The sequence below is a fragment of the Balaenoptera ricei genome, chromosome 11 (assembly GCF_028023285.1).
Source record: "Balaenoptera ricei isolate mBalRic1 chromosome 11, mBalRic1.hap2, whole genome shotgun sequence".
NCBI lineage: Eukaryota > Metazoa > Chordata > Mammalia > Artiodactyla > Balaenopteridae > Balaenoptera > Balaenoptera ricei.
The window spans coordinates 75,790,681-75,816,715 of NC_082649.1; the positions used below are offsets into that span (position 1 = coordinate 75,790,681).

Consider the following 26,035-nt stretch of genomic DNA (forward strand, 5'->3'; position numbering starts at 1 on the left):
TTTCCATGATGGTTAGTAGTGTTGAGCATCTTTTCATATGCCTGTTGGCCATCTGTATGTTGTCTTTGGAAAAATGTCTATTCAAGTACTCTGCCCATTTTTTAATAGGGTTGTTTGGTTTTTTGATGTTGAGTCGTATGAGTTCTTTGTATATTTTGGATATTAACCACTTGTCAGCCATATTGTGTGCAAATATGTTCTCCCATTCAGTAGGTGGCCTTCTTGTTTTGTTGATGGTTTCCTTTGCTGTGCAAAAGCTTTTATGTTTGATTAGGTCCCGTTTGTTGGTTTTTGCTTTTTGTTTTTCCCTTGCCTGAGGAGACACATCCAAAAAAATATCGCTAAGACCAGTGTCAAAGAGCTTACCACTTATGTTTTCTTCTAGGAGTTTTATGGTTTTAGGTCTTACATTTATGTCTTTAATCCATTTTTTAGTTTATTTTTGTATATGATGTGAGAGAGTAGCCAGTTTGGTTCTATTGCATGTAGCTGTCTAGTTTTCCCAATACCATTTATTTTTTTTAGAATTTATTTATTTATGACTGTGTTGAGTCTTCGTCTCTGTGCGAGAGCTTTCTCCAGTTGCGGCAAGTGGGGACCACTCTTCATCGCGGTGCACGGGCCTCTCACTATCGCGGCCTCTCTTGTTGCGGAGCACAGGCTCCAGACGCGCAGGCTCAGCAATTGTGGCTCACGGGCCCAGTTGCTCCGTGGCATGCGGGATCTTCCCAGACCAGGGCTCGAACCCGTGTCCCCTGCACTGGCAGGCAGACTCTCAACCACTGCGCCACCAGGGAAGCCCCCCAATACCATTTATTGAAGAGGCTGTCTTTTCTCCTTAGTGTATTCTCGTCTCCTTTGTCGTAGATTAACTGCTCATAGAAGTATGGGTTCATTTCTGGGTTCTCTATTCTTTTCCTTTTTTCTCTGTGTTTGCATGTGCATGTGTGCACGTGCATGCCAATACCATACTGTTTTGATTACTGTAACTCTGTAGTATACTTTGAAATCAGGAGGATGATACTTCCAGCTTGTTCTTCTTTCTCAAGATTGTTTTGGCTATTCAAGATCTTTTGTGTTTCCATACAAATTTAGAATTATTTCTTCTAGCTCTGTGAAAAATGCCAATGGTATTTGATAGGGATTGCACTGAATCTGTAGATTGCCTTGGGTAGTACAGTCATTTTAGCAATATTAATTCTTCCAATCCGTGAACATGGTATATCTTTCCATCTGTTTGTGTCCTCTTCAATTTCTTTCATTAGTGTCTTAGAGTTTTCCAAGTACAGGTCTTTTACCTCTTTAGTTGGACTTATTCCTAGGTATTTTATTCTTTTTGATGTGATTGTAAATGGAATTGTTTTCTTTTTCTTTCTGATAGTTTGTTGTTAGTATAAAGAAATGCAACCAGCTTCTGTATATTAAATTTTTTTTTTAATTTTTATTTATTTATTTATGGCTGTGTTTGGTCTTCGCTTCCGCGCGAGGGCCCTGCCCAGCCGCGGCAAGCGGGAGCCACTCCCCATCACGGCGCGCGGGCCTCTCACCATCGAGGCCTCTCCTGTTGCGGAGCACAGGCTCCAGACGCGCAGGCTCAGTAGTTGTGGCTCACGGGCCCAGCTGCTCCGCGGCATGCGGGATCCTCCCAGACCAGGGCCCGAACCCGTGCCCCCCGCACTGGCAGGCGGACTCCCAACCACTGTGCCACCAAGGAAGCCCCCTGTATATTAATTTTGTATTCTGCAACTTTACCGAACTCATTGATGAGTTCCAGTAGAACCCTCTCATTTTATACATGAGTGGCCCCCCCAAGAAGGGCCTTACCTAGGGTTGCAGGTTTGTATGATTGTACAAGTGTCCAGTGTCTGAATGTTTCCCAGTTGAAATGCTCCTCAGCCCCTGGAAGGTTGTCTGATCCCTGTATTTCCTTCTATTGTACTTCTCTCACATGCTGCTCTTGTCCTGATCTTTCCCCTCTCCCAGCATGGCAGACAGTCAGGAGTCCAAAGCAGATGTGGGCAGGAGTATAAGAAAATTGTCAGAGACTCCTGCCAGAACTCAAATGCTCAAGAAGCTGCTGCTATTTAGAGGGCACAGTCCTGATGAAACAGTAAGGGATGGATGCTGTTTTCAGAGAAGTGCTGATTTATTTCCCCCTTTGCATGAAATGTCAGAACTTGTCTTTCCTCTATGCTGACTCACCAGCAGCCTCAGGAAAGGGAAACCCAGGCCACCTCCTCCACACCATCTTAATTGAGCCATTCCCCGAAAAGCCAGACAGACTTGTTCAGGTTTCCCAAAACTTACAGCGTGGCTCCCTGCATACCTCAAACTTCTGGCAGTTCCCTAAGCAGAGCCAGTTTCCCTTTAATATGGATAACGTCTCTACCTCTCATCAGTTTCCAAATGGTCTGTGCTCACCACCCAGCTTCACTGCAGCAGGATTTGAGTTCTGCATTCAAATGTGGCCGAAATCACCGTGCTCACATTCCTGCCTGTTGCTCTGACTGAGCCCGAAGGTGCTTTGTTGGAGGGGAACTGTTGATACCACCCGTTCCCCAGGGGATGGGTGAGTAGGAGCTCGGAGGACATCAGCAGCTGCCTCCTCTCCTCCCTGGGTCCCCAGCTTGGGATTGCTGGTCCCTTTTTTCTTTTTCTTATGTTTTCCTTATGACCAAATTCACAGGAGGGAAGTATAGGTCCTTGGTGCTTTGTTGAGGGCAGGTTTTGGGGTGTTCCTTTGAATTAGAAAGTCTAATTGAGGGCCAGCTACTGTACAGGGAAAACAGGCGTCTCCCGGTCATGAGGGGTTTGTGTTGGGAAACACATGCATGCACGCACACACACACCACCTTATTCATCTTGTTAGCAAGGTGCTTCAATGCACTGTAGCCGTCTTTCCACCGTAAACAACTCGGTAAGGAAGCTTTTAATGTCCATGCAGAAGTCACTTGGACCAGAAATCAAGAGGCCTGCATCCTGGTCCCAGCTTTGTTATTAGCAGCATCTCCACTCTGTAGGCCTTGAGGTCCCGACCTATAACACAGGAGGTGGGGGTGGGGAGAGTGGACCAGGTAGTGTCGAAGCTCTCTTCTAGTCCTAAAAGCCCAGGAATGCTATGCACAGGTCAGATAGTAGTGGACTCCAAGATGAGGGGAAGGAGGGAGTGAGAGAGGGATTGGGCAGGAGGGGAGGGTGGGAGGGAAGATGAGATTATATTCAGAACAAGAGCAGGATGCTTCAGAGAGGCTGGAGGCCCACATCTGCTGTGCAGGCTGCTGCAGTATCACCCGCTGTAGTAGTTTGGGGGATCTGGAGCCCAGTCGTGGGATGGGAGGAGTCAGTGTTTATTCCCTTTAGTCATCCCACGGGGCTGGGACCTAGGACGTCAAAGGCTGCACACAGTGGGGGCAGCTGGTACGTTCTGAGCTGAGAAGTCTGAGCTCTGTGGGAAACACAGGATGGAGTTGAAGGCATCGCTCTGCATTTCCTGTCTGGGGCTTGTTTATCAGCATCTACTGAGCGTGCAGCTTTTCCCATGTGTCAGTGCTAGAGAAATATAGGGCAAATGCCTTCCTTTTCATGGATTTCGTGTTCTAATGGGAGAGAGTGTCCACATCCATTGAACATGTATTGAACCCTTAGTTCTTACTTCATCAACTATTTATTGAGTACCTACTGTGTGCCAGGTGCTACAAATACAGCACCAAGGAATGAATAATCTCCTAATCCCATGCCCACCCCATGGCACTTCTGCAGGGAGATTGACAGGTGAAGACTGTGGCAGGTTAAAAACATGGCAGCACCTTGAGGGTGGGGGTCAGGGTGCAGATGATCCAGATCTGAAGATGGAGGAAGGCTTCCCAGAAGAGGTGATACCTACATGGAGATCTGCGGGGTGAGTAGAAGTTAGCCAGGCCAAGAGGCAAGGGCCGGTGCTCCCAGAGAGAAAGAAGTATTTTTGTATGGCTGTGGGCTCTGCCCCGTTTAAGATATTTCTTTCCAGCTAGAGTTCACAGTCTAGTGGAAGACAGTAGCCCTAATGTGAGACAGAATCCCATAGGACAGGGACAGGTGTAGCACCGAAGTGTGCAGAGGAGGGAAGAAGGGAGGGAGTCCTGGCTAGGGGAGAAGCAAATTTGGGCTAAGCCTCAAAGGATAGATGGGTAGGAATAGAAAATGCCAAGGGGTGGAGGTAGGCCAGTCTTCAGGGGCCTTGGCAGGCAAATCTCAGTGAAAAGAGTGTGAGGCTCATACACTGTTGGGGGTAGAGACAGAAGGGTAAGGTAGAGCCAGAGCTAGAAGCTTGGTCTTGATTTGGGAAGGAAATGGGGCCCCAATAAAGGCTTCTAAGCAGAGGAGTAGATGTTTAGGTTTGAAGTGTGTTACCTGAATCTGGGGAGAGAAGGGATTAATATTGGGAGCATGGTAGTCATGTGATTTACTTGGCAATAAATCATAGTTCAGAGGAAAGAAAATGTCCTGTCTACAATTCCCTGACCCCAAAGGTAAAAAAAGCTATTTTCTAGTCCTTAATTTGCCAATAACAAATCTACCATATTCCACTTGCTCACAGCTGTTTCCCCCATTCCTAAAACAATGTATAATATATAGTAGCATACAGTAAACATTGTGGAATAATGATATTGTGCGGAATTATGAGTCACTGTTAGTTTTGAACCAACTGTCCTTTACAGCCTCTGAGAATGACATTGTATCCCATTTAGAAAATTATTTTTCATAATCCTTCTCAAAGTTGTTATGATTTTCACGTAAAAGAATATCTTTTTAAGTAGTTTATGTTCAAGTTATTTTGGAAATACTGAAAGCATTTTATACCCGCATTACTTCTAGAGGAGGTTCAGGGTCCCCAGTGTCGGTTATAAAAATTCATCTGCTTCTGCCACTCCGAACCTCTCCAAATGGGTGGTCACGTTGGAGTAGTTGAAACAAATGTAAATGGAGCCTGTTCTGTGTCTGTCATCTCATGTTCTCTTGTGTGTGGACAACACTGACACTTTACATATTGAGTCAGTAAGATTGTTTTCTTCCCCAAATCTCAATTCATAATGTACTGTAAAATATATCAAAATGATATTGTTTGCCTAGCTCTCGGCATAGTTAATTCCAGACTAGGTCATTTTGACACATGGAAAACATTTCTGCTAAATCCTTCGTGCCTGGAATGTAACTAATGCTAAGCAGAGGTGCAGTTCCACAATGAATTTGCAGGATTGCTGTTTGCTTTCAGGGATCCAGTGTGGCTTCATTCACTCACTACATTGAGGGAAAATAGCAAATTATAGATGTTGCTTTTTTGCAGGAAATGTAAAAACACAGTTATTCTGATAATTTCTTTATACAGTGAACTTTAAAGAACTTCCTCTTTTCATTGTCTTCTTAGAAGGGGGAAACGTTCTCATGATAAACAAACACAAAGAGAAGGGTGGATTTTTTTTCCAGTAAGCAGGCATACGGTAATTTCCCACCATAGAACCATATTGTTGCTGTACATGGATGTTTTTCTAAAACACTGGCTTTTATTTCCAGTATGTATATATTTAAGGCTAATCGCTTCTTTGTTGGTGAAAGCTATAATTTCATGAGGAATGAAGGTGGGATAAATATCACTTGGAGCAACATTTAATGCTATTCCAAGCTGAGCTTACCATACGCTTTGAGTTTTGTGCTCGGGTTGTTGTCTGGTGCATATATTGAATTCTTGGGTTAAGCCAACTAGTTTGCATATTTTAGATCTTCCAGTTTAAGTAATTATTCCATTAGTAATTACTTTCTTTTCTTTAATAAACTTTTTATTTTGGAATAATTTTAGATTTACAGAAAAAATGGCAATGATAGTACAGAGTTTCCATATACCCCTCACCCATTTTGCCCTAATGTTAACATCTTTTGTAAGCATGGTACATTTGTCAAAACTAAGGAATTAGCATTGGTACATTACTATTAACTATAGTTTTATTCAGATTTCACTAGCTTTTCCATTAATGATCTTATTCTATTCCAAGATCCAGTCTAGAATCCCACATTTTATTTAGTCTGTGTTCATTTTTTTATAATTAAGTTTTTCAAGAAGGTCATAGACCATAAGAATTTCATTTGCAAGAATAATATCTTAAGTGTATGGCAGTTTCCTGATAATGTTTGACTCATGAGTTTCTAAAATATCTTTGCAGAGATTGCCTTACAACAGGTTTCCATGTTCTTCCGATCAGAACCAAAGTGGGAGGTGGTGGAACCATTGAAAGACATAGGTGAGAAACTGGCATGCCCATTCCGTTAAGAAAGATCAGAGAACTGGGTTCTTTGTCATGCTTTCTTATAAGTATCCCAAGGAAGTTTTTATGCAGGTGAAATGCATAAGAAATGCAGGTGATTTGTTTTTCTTTTTGCCTCCGTACTGTTTGAGGATGCAGTCCTTAAGTTTTATTACTTAATGAATCTTGGTTAAAGCTCCATCTGAAGATTTGGATGGTAGTAACTAATAGTTTCAGAACCATCATTCATTCTTGTTTTATCTTTTTCACTAAATCTAAACTGAAGTGCTGTTTTCCCTTTTCCATGAGTAGAGTAATTTCTTTGCCTTTTTTTTTTTTAGTTCAGCTTTTACCATGTCAGTATTACCAAATAGTTGTTTAATGGTGCCTATATAGCTATGAATAATATTTCCAAAATTAATTTTTATTAATTACTTGGTCACCAAAACATATCAGTTGGTGTAAAATCATGTAGCTATAAACACATCTCTGCTTTTATGACAGGTTGGAGGATAAGGAAGAAATATTTCTTGATGAAGATTAAAAATCAGCCAAAGGAACGGCTAGTGTTAAGCTGGGTAAGCTAGTTTTTTTTACTTCAGGCTCATTTCAAGGACTTCAGATGGGTTTATGAAAGCAGATATTGACAAGAGAATTACAAAATTGTATTGTGCTCCTGAGTGATGTAAAGGCCTCCTTAGTCACACATCAAAGGAGAGTCATTTAAGTCACTTTTTTATGCATTTGGTAGTATCGATGTGATTATATTTGATCAACTAGTAAACATTTGGAAAAAAATGCAAACAGTTTAAAATAGTTCTCTGGAACCTCTTTAGGGTTGACAGTTTGGCAGTTTGTTTTAAAGAAAATACTTGGGTAATACTTTGTTTTATCTATCACTTTGAGAGTTCTAGTGATACACTTGATAAATGGAATTAGGTAAGATTACAGTTAAGTCCTAGTATTTGTATGTTTATATGCTATCTCTCCAGAAAGGCCGTGAGACAGCAAGAATTAATGTGGTTTTCATCTTTGGTTTACAGTTATATATTTGGACAGATTAAAAAAAGAGAAAGACTCGCGAATTCCCTGGCGGTCCAGTGGTTAGGACTCCCACGCTTCCATTGCAGGGGGTACAGGCTCAATCCCTGGTCGGGGAACTAAGATCCCGCAAGCCATGGGGCGCTGTCAAAAAAAAAGAGAAAGAAACATGAAAAAAAGGAAAAAGGAAAGACTTATAAGGAGTTTTTCTTTTGATGACCAAGACAGCACCCTGATATTTCTTCCCATGTTTGCAGGCTGACCTTGGTCCTGACAAGTATCTGTCAGATAAAGATTTTCAGTGTCTAATCAAACTTCTGCCGTCCTGTTTGGTGAGTACAAGTCCTTCTATTATTCTTGGTGCTGATGAGAGAGTCACAGTGTTTTCTCATGAGTGACCATGGACAGAAGAGCTGGAAATAGTCTCTAGGCCTGAGAATGGAGAGGTACAGTGGATTTCATTTCAGACTGAGAGCGCTCAGGGCTACTCCCATAGATCAGAGGCCGTTTAAATGACATTCATGACCTCTAGACAATCCATGACACATGTGGTAATGTAAATGTAGTTTTTGTGTTTTAAGCCAATACCAGAATAGGAAAGCAGCCACTTCTCTGAGCCTCTTGTTCTTGGTAAGGACATTTGTATCAGTGAAAGAGCTGTTTCCAGCCTGAGAAAACAGAACTGATACAGTTTTAGGTAAACTGGATGAAGGATTCTAATCGAAGGCTTTCAGTGGAAAGAATGTCATGAGTGTATTTCAAAATATATGCAGAAATTTTTAAGGAAAAGAGTAATCTGGCCAGAAAATTGAGTTAGTGTTAATGTTCTTTATCTGTTTTATGCATGAGGATGTAGGACCCTTGAATGAGCACAATTACTCTGACCTGTCCAGTTGGGTTAGCAAGTTCATTCTTTTTTTTTTTTTTTAAGTTTGTTTGTTTGTTTGTTTGTTTTGGCTGTGTTGGGTCTTCGTTGCTGCACGCAGACTTTTTCTAGTTGTGGTGAGCGGGGTCTGCCCTTCATTGCAGTCTGCGGGCTTCTCATTGCGGTGGCTTCTCTTTGCGGAGCATGGGCTCTAGGCGTGAGGGCTTCAGTAATTGTGGCACGTGGGCTCAGTAGTTGCAGCACGTGGGCTCTAGGGTGCGCAGGCTTCAGTAGTTGCGGCTCACGGGCTCTAGAGCGCAGGCTCAGTAGTTGTAGTGCACAGGCTTAGTTGCTCCGTGGCATGTGGGATCTTCCTGGACCAGGCATCAAACCTGTGTCCCCTGCATTGGCAGGGGGATTCTTAACCACTGCGCCACGAGGGAAGTCCCGGCAAGTCCATTCTTGAAGATAGAGTGTCTTGTCAGGCTAGCAAAACCAGGCTTTTAATGAGGTGTGATGCCTGGCCAAAAAACAAATGCTATGGTCTTTGAGTTTGATTAGTTGTGTCACACAGGCTGTGAGCACCCAATTCTAAATTTCTTTTAATGGATGTGCTTTTTAAAAAGAAGATAGTGCAGGACTTCTCTGGCGGTCCAGTGGTTAAGACTCTGCACTTCCGCTGCAGGGGGCATGGGTTCAGTCCCTGGTTGGGGGCACTAAGATCCTGCATGCCATGTGGCGTGGCCAAAACAAACAAACAAACAAAAGTAAATAAATAAATAAAAAGCTGGTGCATATTAATTACAGAAACTCAGAAAACACAGATAAGCAAAAATAAAATAAAACTTGCCCATAATTCCAACCAACCAGAATTATGAACCAAAATGTCCAGTTGTTACTTTTCTAGAATTTTATATGATTATATTTGAAAAATTATATAGAGATTGTTTTAAAACCTGATTTTTTTGTTGTTGTTAATGGTATACTATGAACATCTTTTATTGTTAATAAATATAGTATAATATCATTATTACTGGCTGCATTAGAATTATCCTTGGCTCTACCTCAGTTCACTCAGCTAATCTATTAGACATTTGGGTCACTTCTAGTTTTTTGCTCTTATTAAAAAAAAAAAGCCATAGTGAACAATTTTGGCTAAACATTTGTACCCTTCCTTAATTATTTTTATAAGATAAATAGCTAGAATTAATTAATAAGTAATTGAAGGAGATTTTTTTGACACTATATAAATAGCCTGTTCTTTATCAAATCCACTAGTTTTAGCATTCATAGAGATTTTCTAATTCCATCATTCCTCTTCTATTTATTAGTTGGCATTCTACTGTAAGGAAGAGCTTCCTCTTCTCTCTTCTTTGTCTATTTATATCAATATGGACTCAAGGATTTTTATTGTATTCATTGGGTTTCATTTTGAGGTGATGAAAATGTTCTAAAATTAGATTGTATGATAGTTGCACAGCTCTGAGTGTACTGAAAACCAATGAGTTCACTTTATAATGGGATGTGAATTATATTTAATAAAGCCATTAAAATATCAGCAGCAATCGCTTTGATGTGATAATCAGGAGAAACTTCATGATCAATTTGCTATTTCCCTGGGCACACCCTTCCATCCCCCGACCCACTCAATCCCTGCTCATCAAGTCCTTGCACAGCCCAGCTCCCAAGAGTTTAAATGCTCATGGTACTCCTTTGAGCTAACGGACACTGTAATACCTGAAGCCAATTTGTCCATGTAACCAAAATTCCAGGTCATGTGAGGACTTTTCTTTCAGTCATTAAATAATTTGTCTTACTCCCCACCCCACTTTGTCGACATCCATTGCACACTCCAGTAGAGGGACAGGAAGATTCATGCTAGCTGCCCTGGAAAAGGGCCAAAATGCCGAAAGATGGCTGCTGTTGCTTGTTTCCTGGCTGTTACACTCCCTGGCTTGTCACTAAACAGCAGTGTGGAATGTTAGGCAAAGCTGTGAGTGAAGACACATTTATCCTCGTTCCCACTTGGCTGTTCTAGGATTTGGCTGTATTTCTTACCAATTTACGGAGGCAGAATATTAAAACCACTGTTCCAAAAATGCAGACTTTCCCTCTCTTGCACCATACTTTTGTCTGAACTGTGAGACTACTTGTACCAAAGTAGACACCTTCACTTGGAGAGCTTAGCTCATCATTTATCCACTTCCTTTTGTCACTATAGTTTACCTTCCTTCTCTCATCTAAGGAATGAATTACTATTTGACCATCTAATAACTTGAAAATGCCGTGTGTTCCGGGAATATTCTGCATTTATGTGCAATTAAACTATCGAGCTGGTACTTGACTCTGCATAACCAGATCCTGGATCTAAAAGGAGAGTAGATGCTGATGCAGATAAATGTGAATTTCTTTTTTGTTTTGGCAGCACCCTTACATCTATCGTGTTACCTTTGCCACAGCTAACGAATCCTCAGCATTGCTAATTAGAATGTTTAATGAAAAAGGAACTTTGAAGGACCTGATCTACAAGGTACTTGTGGTGCAAATTCATGGTCATAAAGAAGTTCTCATGTCCCTTAAGAACCTGTTGTTCATACTTGATCCCTAGGCTTCCAGAAGCTAGGCCCTGAGGATTCAATTTTAATTTTATTTGGAATTAATTTTTATCTTAGCAATAGAAACTACCCAGTTTGGCTAAAGAGCATTCCTTTCTCCACATGAGGGAAGGTTGAACATTACATGATTATATCCGTTACATTGTAGGCTGCTCTTAGGTCAGTTGTAAAGTTTATGACTTTGACTTAACAAAGCAATGTTGAACTATCTCAATAAAGCTGTAAAAAAAATTAAAAAAAAAAAACAATACTGAGAAACTTTACAGACTCATAGAAAAAGAGATCAGATTTGTGGTCCCCAGAGGTGGGGAGGGGGGTGGCGAGGGGGAAGTGGAAGAAGGCTGTCAAAAGGTATAAACTCACAGCTGTAAGGTAAGTAATATCAATAAGTACTAGAGATGTAGTATACAACATGATAATATAATTAACACTTCTGTATGTTAAAAAAAAAAAAGCAATACTGAAGAATTCTAACAGTATACAAGACTTTGGCGTCTTCACTGGACTAGAGAAAGGCTGGAACCCAGGTCAGCCTCTTTCTATTAACTGTGCAGCCTGCTGTATTTAAAAGCCCACATCCTGCCAGCTGGACTCATCTGGTGCCCCCCAGCCTCTTAGCGTCCTGCTTGTTCAGGGAGGCCGTGTGTAGAATTCGACCAGTCTACTGCCTTCTTATGTGCTCTTTGTTCCTTTCCAAAGGCAAAACCAAAAGACCCATTCCTAAGGAAGTACTGCAACCCTAAGAAGATTCAAGGCCTTGAACTCCAGCAAATAAAAACATATGGGCGGCAAATATTAGAGGTAAGAGTTATTTAATTTTTGTTTGAGTTGCGTTGGAATTTCACCCAGCCTCACCATACTCTTTTGGGAAAGATCTCAGGCAATATCCAAAGTAGTTTAAGTTATCTGATGGCTTATAAACTGGTGGCATTGTCATATTTTATCCCAAAAAGCAAATATTTGAGACTAAGGCAGTAATTTAGATCAACACAGTTCCAAAAGCTTAGCTATTGGAAATTCCTAAGTTAGTGTCTGATTTAAGAACTTTATTGTGTGAGTACCAACTTTTGTGTTATTTTCGGTTGATCTTTATCTTGGTGCCAAGATAACTCAGCTATCTTGTTCAGTTTTTTTCTAGGAATCTCCCTAGTGACCGGTTTGGTTTTGTTTCAAAATATATTGACTGAAAAAGCAAAGTTTAACCTGTCTTGTATCTGAACGAGTTGCGGGGGGGAATGTGACCTCTACCTATTTTTTAATAGGTACTGAAGTTTCTCCATGACAAGGGATTCCCTTATGGGCATCTTCATGCTTCCAACGTGATGCTGGAAGGGGACACTTGCCGGCTGCTGGACCTTGAGAATTCTTTGTTGGGCCTTCCTTCCTTCTACCGATCTTATTTCTCACAATTCAGGAAAATCAATGTAAGTTGCTGAAAGTCATGAAACAGCAGGTTTATTTTTAGGTATAAATTATCCCCATGGCAGGATGCATGATCTGCCACTGTAAGAAATATGCACAAAGCAGTGACAGGTACAGTTGGGGTAGGCATGCCTGTTGGCGCTGTTCTCCCACAGCACTGCTGTATCTCCGAGAGGCTAGTTGAGGTGGTAGCTGGGACAAGGAGGGCATAGAACCAGTGACTGGAATACCATGGAGGGTAGGACCAAGACCTTTGGTCAGAGCAATGCTTTGTGAGCTTTTACAAAAGGCTTTGGAATTGGGTCATCACTACCAGTTGTGAGTGGGGTTGCCCCTGGGCCATGTTTCTTAGTGGAAGCCCAGGGCAGGAGGCTTGGGATTCACAAAGCCAAAGCAAAGGCCAAATATGCCGCCGCTCTCTTTTCTTCTGCAGACATTGGAGAGTGTGGACGTCCACTGCTTTGGCCACTTACTGTATGAAATGACTTACGGACGACCGCCAGACTCAGTGCCTGTAGACTCCTTCCCTCCTGCACCGTCTATGGCTGTGGGTCAGTATGGGGTGTGGAGGGGCCTTCTGGGCCCTCGTAATGTGCAGAGCTACTCACCCTCTTTCCAGAGTCCAGGAAAGACCCAGAGGAAGTTGCTACGTTCCACAGCCAGAAAGTCTTACTCGTATAAAAGTAATTTGAGTGACTTCCTTAAATGCATTTCCCTGAAAATTCAGAGAGCTTGTCTATTTGTCAGGCTATCTGAAACCTCAGGGGACATTTCATAACATGCATTAGAACTTTGGAAGCAAGAGGATGTGAAGAGAAGTATGGCCAGACTGAGTCTGATATAGAAGCAGGAGCCAGGAGCAGGCAACTTGCAGCCAGTCTTGCGGACTCAGGCAGGTGTCAGGAGTCAGACCAAAGCTGGAGAGAGACCTGCGAGGACAGCCACAGGCTAGACACGTGGTAGAGGAGAGCCTGGCAAGCCCAGGGCTAGGAAAGGCAGACAGGAATGCAGATACCTGGCACCTTGGATTCAGGAGCTCTTGTAGCATTACTGAGGGGGCTGAAGCGAGTGCGGGGATGGGTGGGCACCTGTAAGAAGAAGGGATGTGAGGACTGAGGCGGAGTCATCCTGGGACGCTTTCATCCCCTCCTCAGCCAGCTCAGAACTCACTGCCAGAGCAGAGGGAGGGGAGGGCAGGGCAGGTCTTGGACCACCGTGCCTTCCAGGAATGTGGGGCAACCCTCCACCAGTGTTAGCTTTGCATCAAATGAGGTGGTTCCAGAGAACAGGCCCCGAGACTTCTTTGGGTTGAGTTTGAACAGAACAGCTGAAACTGAACAGTTACCTGCAAGTAGAAAAATCTGGCTGCTTTTGTTTACATCATCCAAGGTGTGGGCTGGTGCGATACTAACAGTTGGCATTTCGTGTGATGGTTTTGACTAAAAAGCAGGCAAGCAGAGAAATGTCGCTCAGGTTCAGAATTTTACTTCTGTGTAGTGTTTACTTCTCTTTTCAGAGAGCAAACGTATTTGTGGATGATATCTAGAATCCCTCCTCCAGTTATCTCTGGAGTATATTTAGCTTTCCGTCAGCATGTGGCTCCTGAACCGTTTCTTTTGAGGCGTCAGTGGTGTCAGTGTTGCCAGCATCCGCCTCCCCGGCACGTGTGCCATCTGTCTGTGCGTGAAGAGTTTTGACACTGTCCTGATCAGCCCGCAGACAGTTGTTGCAAAGCGGTGTCAAACTTTTCATCACCACGTGGATTTGCCAGCATGTCCTGTGGAACTAAAATGTGTATCTGTTCATTTCAAGTGGCCGTGTTGGAGTCTACGCTGTCTTGTGAAGCCTGTAAAAATGGCATGCCCACCGTCTCCCGGCTCTTACAGATGCCGTAAGTCAATCCCACACCTTGGCTGTAACCTTCCTAACTGTGTTGACCACTAGCCCAAGTGTCTGGTCCTGGTAGAGACTCAACAGCATCCCCGCAGAGTCACCGTGACCTCCTTGCTGACGGTCACTTGCCGCATGATGTCCTGACCTTTCCTTGTGACCTCCCTGCACCATAGCCTGACTGCTCTCTCTTCACATCAGTGTCATCTTCACGTGTGTCTCTCCCTGTCCATGTTGGCATCGTATACGTGGACTTCCCGCTTGGGAGGTAGTGAAGGGGGGCCACCCTGTTTCAGTGCACCGCGTGGCCCACGGCTGTGGCTGCTTCACTAGCCGCTGGCTGGGGAGGGTCTGGCCTCTCGGAGGAGGGCAGCGTGGCTCTGGCCTCCCCTGCACTTGTTTGTTCATTTACTCACTGGGTAACACGTATCTAACGTCTGACGTGTACCAGGCACTGTGCTGGGGCGTAGAGCTCAGAAGACATTCTCCTGTAAACAGGGTTATGAATAGTCAATTGAGGTGGGTGACAGAGTGCTTTGGGGCCTTTCCTTTAGGTATGTTTTCTGTTCCTTCATGGAAAGGCAGCAGGGTGGTTAAGAAGCATGTGTCTGAGGTTAGACAGACCTGGGGGTGGGCCCAGCCTTACCATTTCTACCTGGGTGACCTTGGGCAGGTTTCCTAACCTCTGGAAGCTGAGTTTCCTCATCTATAAATGGGGACAATAAGAGCCCCCACCTCAGAGGGCTGTTGGGAGGATTTATTGCGATGATTCCTAGTACAGTGCCTGTTACTAAAGCAGAGCTTATTAAATCTTAGTTATGCTTACTATTGATTCAGCTTATACTCTGTGCCTTGCGACTTACCCAGTGCTCTGTAAACAGATGTATTTGGGAAACAATTGTATGGGGAAATAAGGCGGGACAGCTTGAGGTACATACAGCCCGAGGTCAGAGGAGACGGTGATAACTTCAGATTCCTTGTGTTAGGGAAAGTCTACTCCAGCTCCGGCGCTGTCCTCGGCCCTGGGGAGGCTGTGATGGACAGAGCAGCCCAAGCCCCCGCCACGTGGATGTGACTTCCTAATGTTTGACTGACACTGGTGCCTCCCTCCCTGAACCAGCCACCATTAATAACAGTGTAAACGTGGAAAAATAGATCTAGTCAGGGAAACAAAACAATTTTCACACACACTTTTAGAACATATGCATTTATAGTTAGGGAACAGCTTGTATCCACGTTAATTTACTTGGGTTTGTAGTTGCACCCCCTGCTCCAAAGCTCTTACATTTTTCTCCCAGTCCTCCAGTTCTAAAGTGAATCCAGATAATTTTTCTTCACTTAAGTCTTTCTACCATGTGGGCTTCAGCCTTGAGACAGCACTTGGAGAGGTGTGAACTCTGTTCAGTTCAAAATGTGTTGTCTGGAAATAAGTGGACTCTCGGCCTTGAAGGGGAGAGTTATGTCTCCACCTCCAGGCCGCCCAGGGAGTGCTGTGGGGAAAAGTTAACCCTGTCACTTCTACTTGTGATGTAGTTCCTGTTTTTTAAAAAGGGGGACCGTTCAAGGGAAGACTTACTTAGAGCCTTTTGGGCACTGCCCAGACAACCATTTAAATTCTCTGACCTGTTTTAGCCAAAACAGTTCAGAATTCCTCATGCTATTGTTTTTAATAACACACTTTTGGGCCTCCCTGGTGGCACAGTGATTGAAAATCCGCCTGCCAATGCAGGGGACACGGGTTCGAGCCCTGGTCCGGGTGGATCCCTCATACCGCGGAGCAGCTAGGCCCGTGCACCACAACTGCTGAGCCTGCACTCTAGAGCCTGCGAGCCACAACTACTGAGCCCGTATGCCGCAACTACTGAAGCCCGTGAGCCTAGAGCCCGTGCTCTGCAACAAGACAAGCCACCGCAGTGAGAAGCCTGCGCACCTCAACAAAGAGTAGCCCCTGCTTGCCACAACTAGAGAAAGCCCGCGTGCAGCAATGAAGACCCAACACAGCAAAAAATAAATAAATAAAATAAATTTATTAAAAAAATAAATAACTCCCTTTATAGAAACAAAAAACAAAAAACACACTTTTGAAGAGAGAATTGATATTCTCCCAGAGCTGCTGTTTCTTTTTAAGAGAGCATGAGAAACACTACTTTTCTTAGAAGAAAATTATTTTCTCGTTGGATTCCAATCAGAACAATTCCTTTTTTACTTACTCTCATTTTTTTTTTATTAATTTATTTTTTAATTTATTTTTGGCTGCGTTGGGTCTTTGTTGCTGCGCTTGGACTTCCTCTAGTTGCGGCGAGCGGGGGCTACTCTTCGTTGCGGTGCACGGGCTTCTCATTGTGGTGGCTTCTCTTGTTGTTCGGGAGCACTGGCTCTAGGCGTGTGGACTTCAGTAGCTGTGACTCACGGGGGCTTCAATAGTTGTTGCCCACGAGCTCAGTAGTTGTGGCGCACGGCTTAGTTGCTCCGCGGCATGTGGGATCTTCCCGGACCAGGGCTTGAACCCGTGTCCCCTGCATTGGCAGGTGGATTCTTAACCACTGTGCCACCAGGGAAGTCCCTCTCATGTTTTTTTTATATTGAGCTCTAGAATAAATTTTATCCTCCTCTGGGCCAAAAAAAAAAAAAGGAAAGCCAATTATTCTGTTTAGAAATATCTACTGCATATATTATTTGCAATATAATATAAATACAATAAATAATGTGCAAATTTCTTTTCAAAATGTGAATTAATTCACTATGTAGCATGAGAAAACTGTCACCCCTCAGTGGGGAAATCACCTCCCCTACACGGCTGACCCACTCCCCCTGGAGAGCTCCAAGATGGTGGGGAGTGGCAGGTTTCTGGAGGTCACCTTGGGTGGCCCGGAAACTCCTTTGAGTTTGATAAACGAGATGGTGGGTTGGCCCGGGGCTGGAGGATGTTGGGGGGAACCTGATGGGCGAAAGATGTCTCATTCTGCTTTGATCCTGTTTTGGGAGTGCACCTGGTTTAAGAAAGATATTTTTGTTTGTTTCTTTTCTTTACAGATTATTCAGTGATGTTCTGCTAACTACTTCCGAAAAGCCAAAGTTTAAGGTAAAGCAAATTATATCATTTCTTGGTTTGTGACATAAATGTGTACTTGGAAAGTTCGTGCTTTTTTAATCAAAAAAAAGAAGGTACAGTATTTATAAGTGTGGACTGGAAAAACGCACACTTAAGAGCGTTTTTATTTGGGGACCTTACTGAGGACAGTAGCCGGGAGACAGCCTCTCTGATAGCTCTAAGGAACTATGAAGAGACAGGGGAGGGGCCAGGATATATATGAACTTTTTGCTAGAAAAAAACATGTAGTCAAGCATAAAAAGATTACTGCTAATCACAGAAGACAGACATCTCAAGCTAATGATTTTAGTGTTTTTCTATGTATGAAAGATGCCAAGAATCTGGGGTCATTGAAATTTTTCCTTAGATAGGCATCTTAACTCTCTAGGGTCCTGTATATCCAAAGCACCACCGAATGCTTCCTGTTTTTCTCCACCCTGAATTCCCCCCAGGGCGAACCTCCGAGGGCAATTGCAATGGGTTGCAGCTTAATCCTTGTGGAAAGGGAATGGCCAGCAGCCTTCTTTATTTTACATAAAGAAACATTGCAAATAATCTAAATATCCTATAATGAGGGAATAGCTTAATAATTTAATTACATGTATTGGATTAAATGTGTTTTATCTAATAAAAGTAAAATTTATAAAGACATTGTAGTAGCCTGGAAAATGATTATTATTTGGGCTAAGGGAAAAAAACAGGATATAAAATATAGTGTGTAAAAAAGAATACCTCTGTCTAGAATAAGGACTGGAAGGAAGTATCCTGGGAAGTGGTGGTGTTATGCGGTGTTGTGAAAAGAGCAAGGGCTTTGGAACAAACATATGGACACCAAGGGGGGAAGTGGGGGTGGCATGAGTTGGGAGATTGGGGTTGACATGTATACACTAATATGTATAAGATAGATAACTAATGAGAACCTGCTGTATATAGCACAGGGAACTCCACTTCGCTGTACAGTAGAAACTAACCCAACATTGTGAAATAACTATACCCCAATTTAAAAAAAGGAAAAAAAAAAAAAAGAGCAGGGGCTTTGGAACTCCCTCAAACCAGGTTGATGCCTTGCTTTGCTTTCATGATACCAGCCATTTATCTAAGGCAGGGCTTCTCAGCCATGACCTTTGACACTTTGGGCCAGGTAGCTGTTCTTTGTTGCTGGGGCTCTGCTGTGCGTTGTGGGATGTTGAGCACCCCTGGCCTGTACGCGCTAGATACAAGTAGTACTCCCATTCCACCCGCCAACTGTGTGACCGTGAAAACTGCCTCCAGACGCAGCCAGCTGTCCCCTAGGGAGGGGACGGGGGCAAAATCACCCTCATTTGAGAGCCACTGATATATGGGCAAGGACCTATTCTTTGGGTCTACGTTTACTCCTTGTGTAGAATTGGTGAGTAAAACTTGTCTGTTGTCACTGGACAACTGAGATGATCCTTGAGAATGCCTAGTTCAGGGCTGGGCGCTCACTGTTAGCGTTGTTTTGGGTAGTCAGATGAAGGGTATTTCTCTTTCTCCTCTCTCTATTCCCCAAAAACCTGTAAAACTCTTACGAAGAAATTACATTTAGGGGGAAAAAAAAGAAAGAAAACCCCAAACAAGGTGGGGTCAGAAGACTTATAGGCAAGGGAGAAGCTTTCCTCTGTCCTGTTTTGCCAGTTAGAGGACTTCTGACAGTAATAGCTTCTTTGGATCTGATGTAGGAAAAAAAAACTTTTAAATTCATGTCTTCTTTACTGAAACTCTTCAGGAAATGCATTCAGCCTTGTAAATAAATATGCTCTCCTCAACCCTAGTAGTCCAGCCCAAGGGTCATCATCAGCCCTTGTTCTTCCTCCAAGCCAGAGAGCCTGCAGCAAAGACACTGTGATCTTAAAAACCAGCGTTAATCTCTTGTATGTCTGTTTTCTTTCTGGAAAGATACACAAGAGACTGGTGATGTTGGTTGCCTCCATGGTGGGGGACTAGGTGGGATGTTTTTTACTGTGGATATACCCTTTTTATGCCTTCTGAGTTATGAACCATATCACTGTGTATTACTTACTCAAAACTTTTTTAAACTTAAAAATTTTTTAATATTCATTTTATTTATTTATTTGTTTTTGGCCGCGTCGGATCTTAGTTGTGGCATGCAGGCTCTTCGTTGTGGTGTGCAGACTTCTCTCTAGTTGTGGCATGCAGGTTCCAGAGCGCATGGGCTCTGTAGTTTGTGGCACGCAGGCTCTCTAGTTGAGGCACACGGGCTCAGTAGTTGCCCCGCAGCATGTGGGATGGTAGTTCCCCGACCAGGGATCGGACCCGCGTCCTCTGCACTGGAAGGCAGATTCTTAACCACTGGACCACCAGTGAAGTCCCCTAAACTTAAATTTTTTTTTTTTTTTAATTTATTTATGACTGGGTTGGGTCTTCGTTTCTTTGCGAGGGCTTTCTCTAGTTGCGGCAGGTGGGGGCCACTCTTCATCGCGGTGCGCGGGCCTCTCACTATCGCAGCCTCTCTTGTTGCGGAGCACAGGCTCCAGACGCGCAGGCTCAGTAATTGTGGCTCACGGGCCCAGTTGCACCGCGGCATGTGGGATCTTCCCAAACCAGGGCTCGAACCCATGTCCCCTGCATTGGCAGGCAGATTCTCAACCACTGCGCCACCAGGGAAGCCCTAAACTTAAATTTTTAAAAGAATAATAGAGACAAAAAGTTGAACATGGTCTGGGTGTCTGTTTTCTAGGCCTGAACTCCTCATGGTTTGAAAAACTAGTAAATTAAGAAATGACAAGCTCAGAACCACACTAAGCTTTTGTTAATAGCATCTTCCAGTAGGAAAAAACTTAATCTTGTGAAATTCAGAAAATAAGTCTTAAGAAAGAAAGGAAGGGAGGGAGGGAGGGAGGGAGGGAGGAAATAAGTCTTTCACAGAGAAAATCACTCTGAAGTTATAAAATATTATAATTACTTGAATTTGTGTGTGTGTGTTCCAGTAAGCTTTGTATATTTTTTTGTTTGTAATTATGATAAAAACATCATGTAAAATGTATCCTCTTAGCCATTTTTAAGTGTACAGCTCAGTGGTGTGAAGTGTATTCACATTGTCGTGTAACAGATCTCTGGAACTTTTTCATCTTGCAAACCAAAACTCGAGAACCATCTTAAGTACAACTCCCAATTTTTCCACCCCCAGCCCTTTGGCAAACACATTTTACCTTTTAGATATCTCATATAAGTGGAATCATACAGGATTTGTCCTTTTGTGACAGGCTTATCTCACCCAGTATAATGTCCTCAAGGTTCATCCATGTTATAAGCATGTGACAGTATTTCTTTCCTTTTTAAGGCTGAATAATATTCCCCTGTGTGTATATACCACATTTTATTTATCCCTTCATCTATCGATGGACATTTGGGTTTCTTCCATCCCTTGGCTATTGTGAATAATGCTTCAGTGAACGTGGGGTATGCTTTGATATCCTGCTTTCAATTCTTTTGGATATATACCCAGAAGTAGGATTGCTGGATCATATGGTAATTCTATTTTTAGATTTTTTTGAGGACCTTCTATACTATTTTCCATAGCTGCTGTGCCATTTTACATTCCCGCCATTAGTGTACAAGTGTTCCAGTTTTTTCCATCCTCACCAACATTTGTTATTTTCCGTTTTTTTGATAGTTACCATCCTAATATGTGAGGTGATATCTCATTGTGGTTTTGGTTTGCATTTCTCTTCATGATTGGAGATGTTGATCATCTTTCCATATGCTTGTTGGCCATTTGTGTATCTTCATTGGAGAAGTGTCTGTTTAGGTCCTTTGCCATTTTTTTCCTTTGATTTTCTGCTCTTTATTTTTTTTTTTCAGGTTTATTGTGGCATAATCCATTTTTGGTGACAAGTCCATTTTATAATTGATTACTTATGTTTTTGTTTTTGAGTTGTAGGAGTTCTTTATATATTCTGGATATTAACCCCTTATCAGATGTATGATTTCCAATTATTTTCTCCTATTCTGTAGGTTGCCTTTTCACTCTGTTGATTGTTTCCTTTGATGTTCAGAAGTTTTAAGCTTGATGCAGTCCCATTTGTCTATTTTGGCTTTTGTTGCCTGTGCTTTCGGTGTCCTGTCCAAGAAATTATTGCCAAATCCATTATCACAAAGCTTTCTCCCTGTGTTTTCCTCTAGGAGTTTTATGTTTTTAGGTCTTAGGTTTAGGTCTTTAATCCAATTTTGAGTTAATTTTTGCGTACAGTGTAAGGTAGGGGTCCAGTTTCATTCTTTTGCATGTAGATATCCAGTTTTACCAGCACCATTTATTGAAGAAACTGTCCTTTTCCCACTGTGTGCTTTTGGCATGAGGGTTAATTTCTGGGCTCTCTGTTTGTTCCATTGGTCTGTGTATCTGTCTTTATTGCCAGTATCACACTGTTTTCTGTAGCTTTGTAATACATTTTGAAATCAGGGAGCGTGAGGCCTCCAGTTTCCATCTTCTTTTTCAGGATTATTTTGGCAATTTGCGGTTCCTTGAGAATAACTTTAAATACTTGAAACATACATCATGCTTATTTATGTGTTAGTTTTATATATTTATTGCTAAAGCATGCTCATGAGGTGAGTGTGTTTGGGGATATCAAAAGTGGCCAGGATAGGAGTCAAGTGGACAGCTTGTAACTGATTTCATTCCAGGTGTCCTCTTCCTTGACTAGCAACTGTTTTTCATTCAAACTGGGACTTGAGAGACTCTCCAGGTATTTTACTCAATAGATTATGTACTTTCTCTTCTTTCAGATCCCCACAAAGTTAAAAGAGGCATTGAGAATTGCCAAAGAATGTATAGAAAAGAGGCTAATTGAAGAACAGAAACAGGTAAATTGCTAATAGTTCCTCATTGCTTTTTGATCTTTTAGTGTCCCCATCCTCTGCTGTGGTGATCACAGTGATTTACTTGTAACTGAGTGTTCATTCCATAAACAGTTCTTGCATACTTGCTCTGGACCAGGCTCCATGTTCAATGCTGTGAGATAGCCGAGTACTTCACAGTCCTACCCTCAAGGAGCTCAGCCTGTGGGGGAAACAGACATGTCCACAAAGAGCGGTCATCCTTTTTGATCAGGACAGACTGGGCGGTGGTGGGGCACACATGCTCCATGCTCTAAAGGTGCTGGGGACCACACTCATTTTCCGTAAGAGAGAGAAAGGCAGGAAGGAACTCGGGGAGAGAGAAAGGTCTTCATCTGCTGGCACACTCTTCTCCCAGACATCCAGACCCAAGCTTGGAGGCAGACAGGCTGAGCAAGGAAAGACTTTTCATCCAAATGATTTGATTTGGCAAAACATGTTAGAGATTTTCATTAGTGTAGGATATGCTTACAGTTGTGGTGAATTGTGGTCTCTTAAAGATCCACCAGCATCGAAGACTGACGAGAGCTCAGTCTCACCATGGATCCGAAGAAGAAAGAAAAAAGAGGAAGATCTTAGCTCGAAAGGTAAGTCTGGTGTCTCTCTGAATTCTTTCTTGCGAATTCCTGACTACATGTGAAGAAAGTTCTAGGTTAATGGTGCCCATTTAGTTAATGACAGAGTCTGTGCTTTATCTCCATGAAAGCTAAAACCATTTCCAGATGACTGGTTTGCAGCTTCTGAAAGAAAAGCCATATAATAGCGGCAGAGAAATGGACCATAGAGTTTCCTGGCTTGCTGGGCTGATTATGGCCTTAATGTAATTGCGGGGAATGACTGGCCTGAGAGAGTAAACTCAGCATTCTTGGTTTTATTTCTCCCTTTAGTTTTGGCTTGTGGCTTCTTCACTGTATTAAGTTATGAGGCCAAATATGACTTTGTGTGTAGCTAGTTTAACTATGCCTGGAAAATGTTTTTATTCTGGTATGTTTATTCTTTGCTTTTCCACCTCTATTTTTTATTTTTAAAGAAGTCAAAACGATCTGCTGTTGAAAATAGTGAAGAGCATTCAGCAAAATACAGCAACTCCAATAATTCAGGTAACTGGTTAGAGGTTGTAGTGGGGCCCAGGTTCCAAAGGTTAGGACCAGGAGTCAAGGGTTCTTGGGTTTTCCTGGGCAGTGTGGTGACCAGTGCAGAGAACAAAAGAACTCTGTCCCCGGGGAAGGATTGCCACAGCATTCAGAGGCTCACGGGACTCAAGTGCTAGAAGGCACCTCAGAGCTCACTGGGTATCCAGCCTCCTCACTGATGGCAGCATCAGCCCTGGAAGAAGAACCCACGCAACTTACAATGCAAGGCGTCCTGTTTATCAGCAGAGTCTATAGGAACTGAAATGGCCCTAAATCCTGCCCTCTGCTTGGTCCCCACGTGGCAGAAGGATATGCCCTCCTGCATCAAGGAAAGACCTCTATAGTGTGTGGGGATTGCAAAAAGCAACATTCCAGAAGGGCCAAGATGGCACAGAGTGCAGTGTCATGAGTTGGCCATCCTTGCTGTCACTCCTGGATGCCCCTTGCCCAGCCCTGCTGGCTTTGGGCCTTAATGTCCCCATCTTTGGAAATCAGATCAAGTGATCCCTTGGGACCTTCTAGTTCTTCTGCCTTATGGTCTGTGAAGTAGAGTTCCACACAGAGAAGGGAAGGTTTCATCCTAACAGGGGCAGCTTTGGTTTAGCCCTGGAGGGCCAAAGGAAGGGGAGGGTTTTTTTAGGGTGAGGGATAGCTGCATATACTTCCAGGCAGGATAAGGACCAAGTAGAGACGGAGAAGTTGAAGATGCAAAAGAGACAGTGATTGTTGGGGGGAGTGAGGGGGCTGGGGGTCAAAGGGTTAGCATCAAGAGCCCAGCTGTCAGTCTCTTGGAGGAAACCCATCCATCCCTTCCTGGTGTCAGGAGCCAGGAGGGGTAGGTGAAGAGTTAGAGGTGTTTAAAAGTGGAAGGAAGGGAGGAAATGGAGGGTGTTCACAGCTCATGCCTTCTCAGGTCTTCTCAGGGAAGTCAGTGAGGAAGACATCTGCCAGGGGCAAGAGAAGAAGAAGTGAGGGGTTCGCAAGACCTGAAGGCTGGTCTAGCCATAGCCAGAGAATGCAGGCAGTGTGGGTAGAGCTGAAATTGGAAGAGTTGGGATGGAAGAAGATCATAGACTCCAGAGGGAGGGTGGGAATCATGCCAGCACCACTGCTTGGAGAGCCAAGCCAGAGACAGGCTCTGGAGGGAAGAGCTAGGAGGGAAGAGAAGGAGGGGAGGCTCCAGGCCCTGAAGGTCCCTGTGAGGACCAAGGCAGGCTCCTTAGGGATGGAGGCTGGGAAAGGAGAAGGGGCTGGAGGCTGTTGTGGCCGGCGGGTAATTTCAGAGTTGGAGGTCTGTTTTCTCCATGGTTGATGGGATGGACATGGGCCAGTCATTGTCATCACTAGGCTGAGACTCGTGTCTCCAACTAGCCTGTCACCCTGGCAGGCACTCTGTCCAGCATCTACTTCTTTATAAAGCAGAGAAAGCCTGGCTTGGTGTACTCCACCTTCCTGAGGCCCTGCCTGCCTGCAAGCCTCTTTGCCAGATGCAGCTGGATGGGACGCCAAGGACTCCCAGACACCACCTCAAGGAGTTTAGGAAAGCAAAGTAGCAGTTGATGGAAATGTATAGATCATCTCCAGACCCCACTGGAATCACAAATTCAAACCTTCTCCCCCTTCAAATCTGTGTTAGCACTACCAGCAGTATGATATCAGGATGGGTTGACTTTCACCATCTTTTTCAGTGAAACGCCTCTCCCTTTTACCGGGAGGCGAGAGGAGATTGCAGATAGTGGAAGGGTATTCAGCTGGAGGGAGGTGTGGTTTCATTAGGACATTCTCCTCGTGCTCAGTGTCCGTGCTGTGCCCCCCACGTCCTGTGGGTGTGCGTGAGGTGGTGGGAGGCTGCCCCAGGACAGCTAGTGGCTTCTCAGGGGCATGGCCTCAGCCCCCCTGGAGCTTTGGTAACCCCTTGATAGGACCGCCATGTGGGGGAGGGGGCTTATGTGGGAGCTTCCGTCTGCTCATTGGGCTACTTCCATGTCAAGCCAGGAGGATGTATTCTGGGGATTTCTGAGCAATGGAGGAGACACTGGGAATTTGGCAATATTTGAAATATAAAAAGGTTACTAGGTCCAGAAAAAGCGTGCAACGTATGGGAATATGCACATTATTTTAATGTAAATAATGGTATTTACTGAATTTCAGGTAAGAAAAGGCCTGAGAAATCCACACACTGAGTAGGCTGATCCTAATCAATTGAATATGCCTGCTGGTAAAATGGAACTTCCACAGAGAGTATTCCTGGGTGGATGTTGTGGGGAACTCTTGCTTCTTTTGGAGAGGCCTCCACCAGATTGCTCTGCACCTCTCTGTCACCTCTACTGCTGTGGCACTGTCATTTGTCCTTCATTACCCGAGGACAGGGGTTGGGTCAGGAAGAGACACTGCAGCCAGTTGCATAAGCCATTGGATTGCACAAAGTTGGTTTCAAACCAGGCAGGCTGTGGGGAGCAGTGGGAGGCAACAAGGCCTGGGGAAGGAAGCTGGCTGGACGCCTGTGGTCAGGGGTCCCGTCCCTGAATTCTCTGCCCCACCTCGCTTTTTCCCACAAGGCTCACACACTCAGCCAAGGGCAGATTCTCAGACAGTGGTGGGTGCCGGCTCCGGCCAAGCTCCAGATGTCTTCCTTTGGTCCCCATGAGGGTTTCTCTGTGTTTTCTCTCAGCAGGATCTGGGGCCAGCTCACCTCTCACATCCCCGTCATCGCCGACTCCACCCTCCACAGCAGGTTAGTGAGGAGGCAGAGTAACCTGCCTTCCTCCCCTTCTGCACCAGCCGGGGAGAAGGGTGGGGCTTTCTCTTCTCACCTTGGCCCAAAC

At 43.8% G+C, this 26,035-nt stretch overlaps 1 protein-coding gene across 5 annotated transcripts in view; it reads left to right on the forward strand.

Annotated features, from left to right (window-relative positions):
- The window catches only part of PXK (PX domain containing serine/threonine kinase like), a 76,120-nt gene that overhangs the window by 37,951 nt on the left and 12,134 nt on the right, over nucleotides 1–26,035 (forward strand). For 3 of the 5 annotated variants that reach the window (XM_059940045.1, XM_059940042.1, XM_059940044.1), the window contains 13 exons: nucleotides 6,195–6,272; nucleotides 6,780–6,853; nucleotides 7,574–7,648; nucleotides 10,607–10,711; nucleotides 11,496–11,597; nucleotides 12,059–12,220; nucleotides 12,652–12,769; nucleotides 14,031–14,109; nucleotides 17,142–17,190; nucleotides 21,967–22,044; nucleotides 22,578–22,664; nucleotides 23,108–23,177; nucleotides 25,882–25,944. In XM_059940045.1, coding sequence (XP_059796028.1) covers nucleotides 6,195–6,272; nucleotides 6,780–6,853; nucleotides 7,574–7,648; nucleotides 10,607–10,711; nucleotides 11,496–11,597; nucleotides 12,059–12,220; nucleotides 12,652–12,769; nucleotides 14,031–14,109; nucleotides 17,142–17,190; nucleotides 21,967–22,044; nucleotides 22,578–22,664; nucleotides 23,108–23,177; nucleotides 25,882–25,944 — 1,140 coding nt within the window. The remainder of the gene's footprint in view (nucleotides 1–6,194; nucleotides 6,273–6,779; nucleotides 6,854–7,573; nucleotides 7,649–10,606; nucleotides 10,712–11,495; nucleotides 11,598–12,058; nucleotides 12,221–12,651; nucleotides 12,770–14,030; nucleotides 14,110–17,141; nucleotides 17,191–21,966; nucleotides 22,045–22,577; nucleotides 22,665–23,107; nucleotides 23,178–25,881; nucleotides 25,945–26,035) is intronic. The other 2 variants (XM_059940046.1, XM_059940043.1) reach the window with 1 other exon arrangement.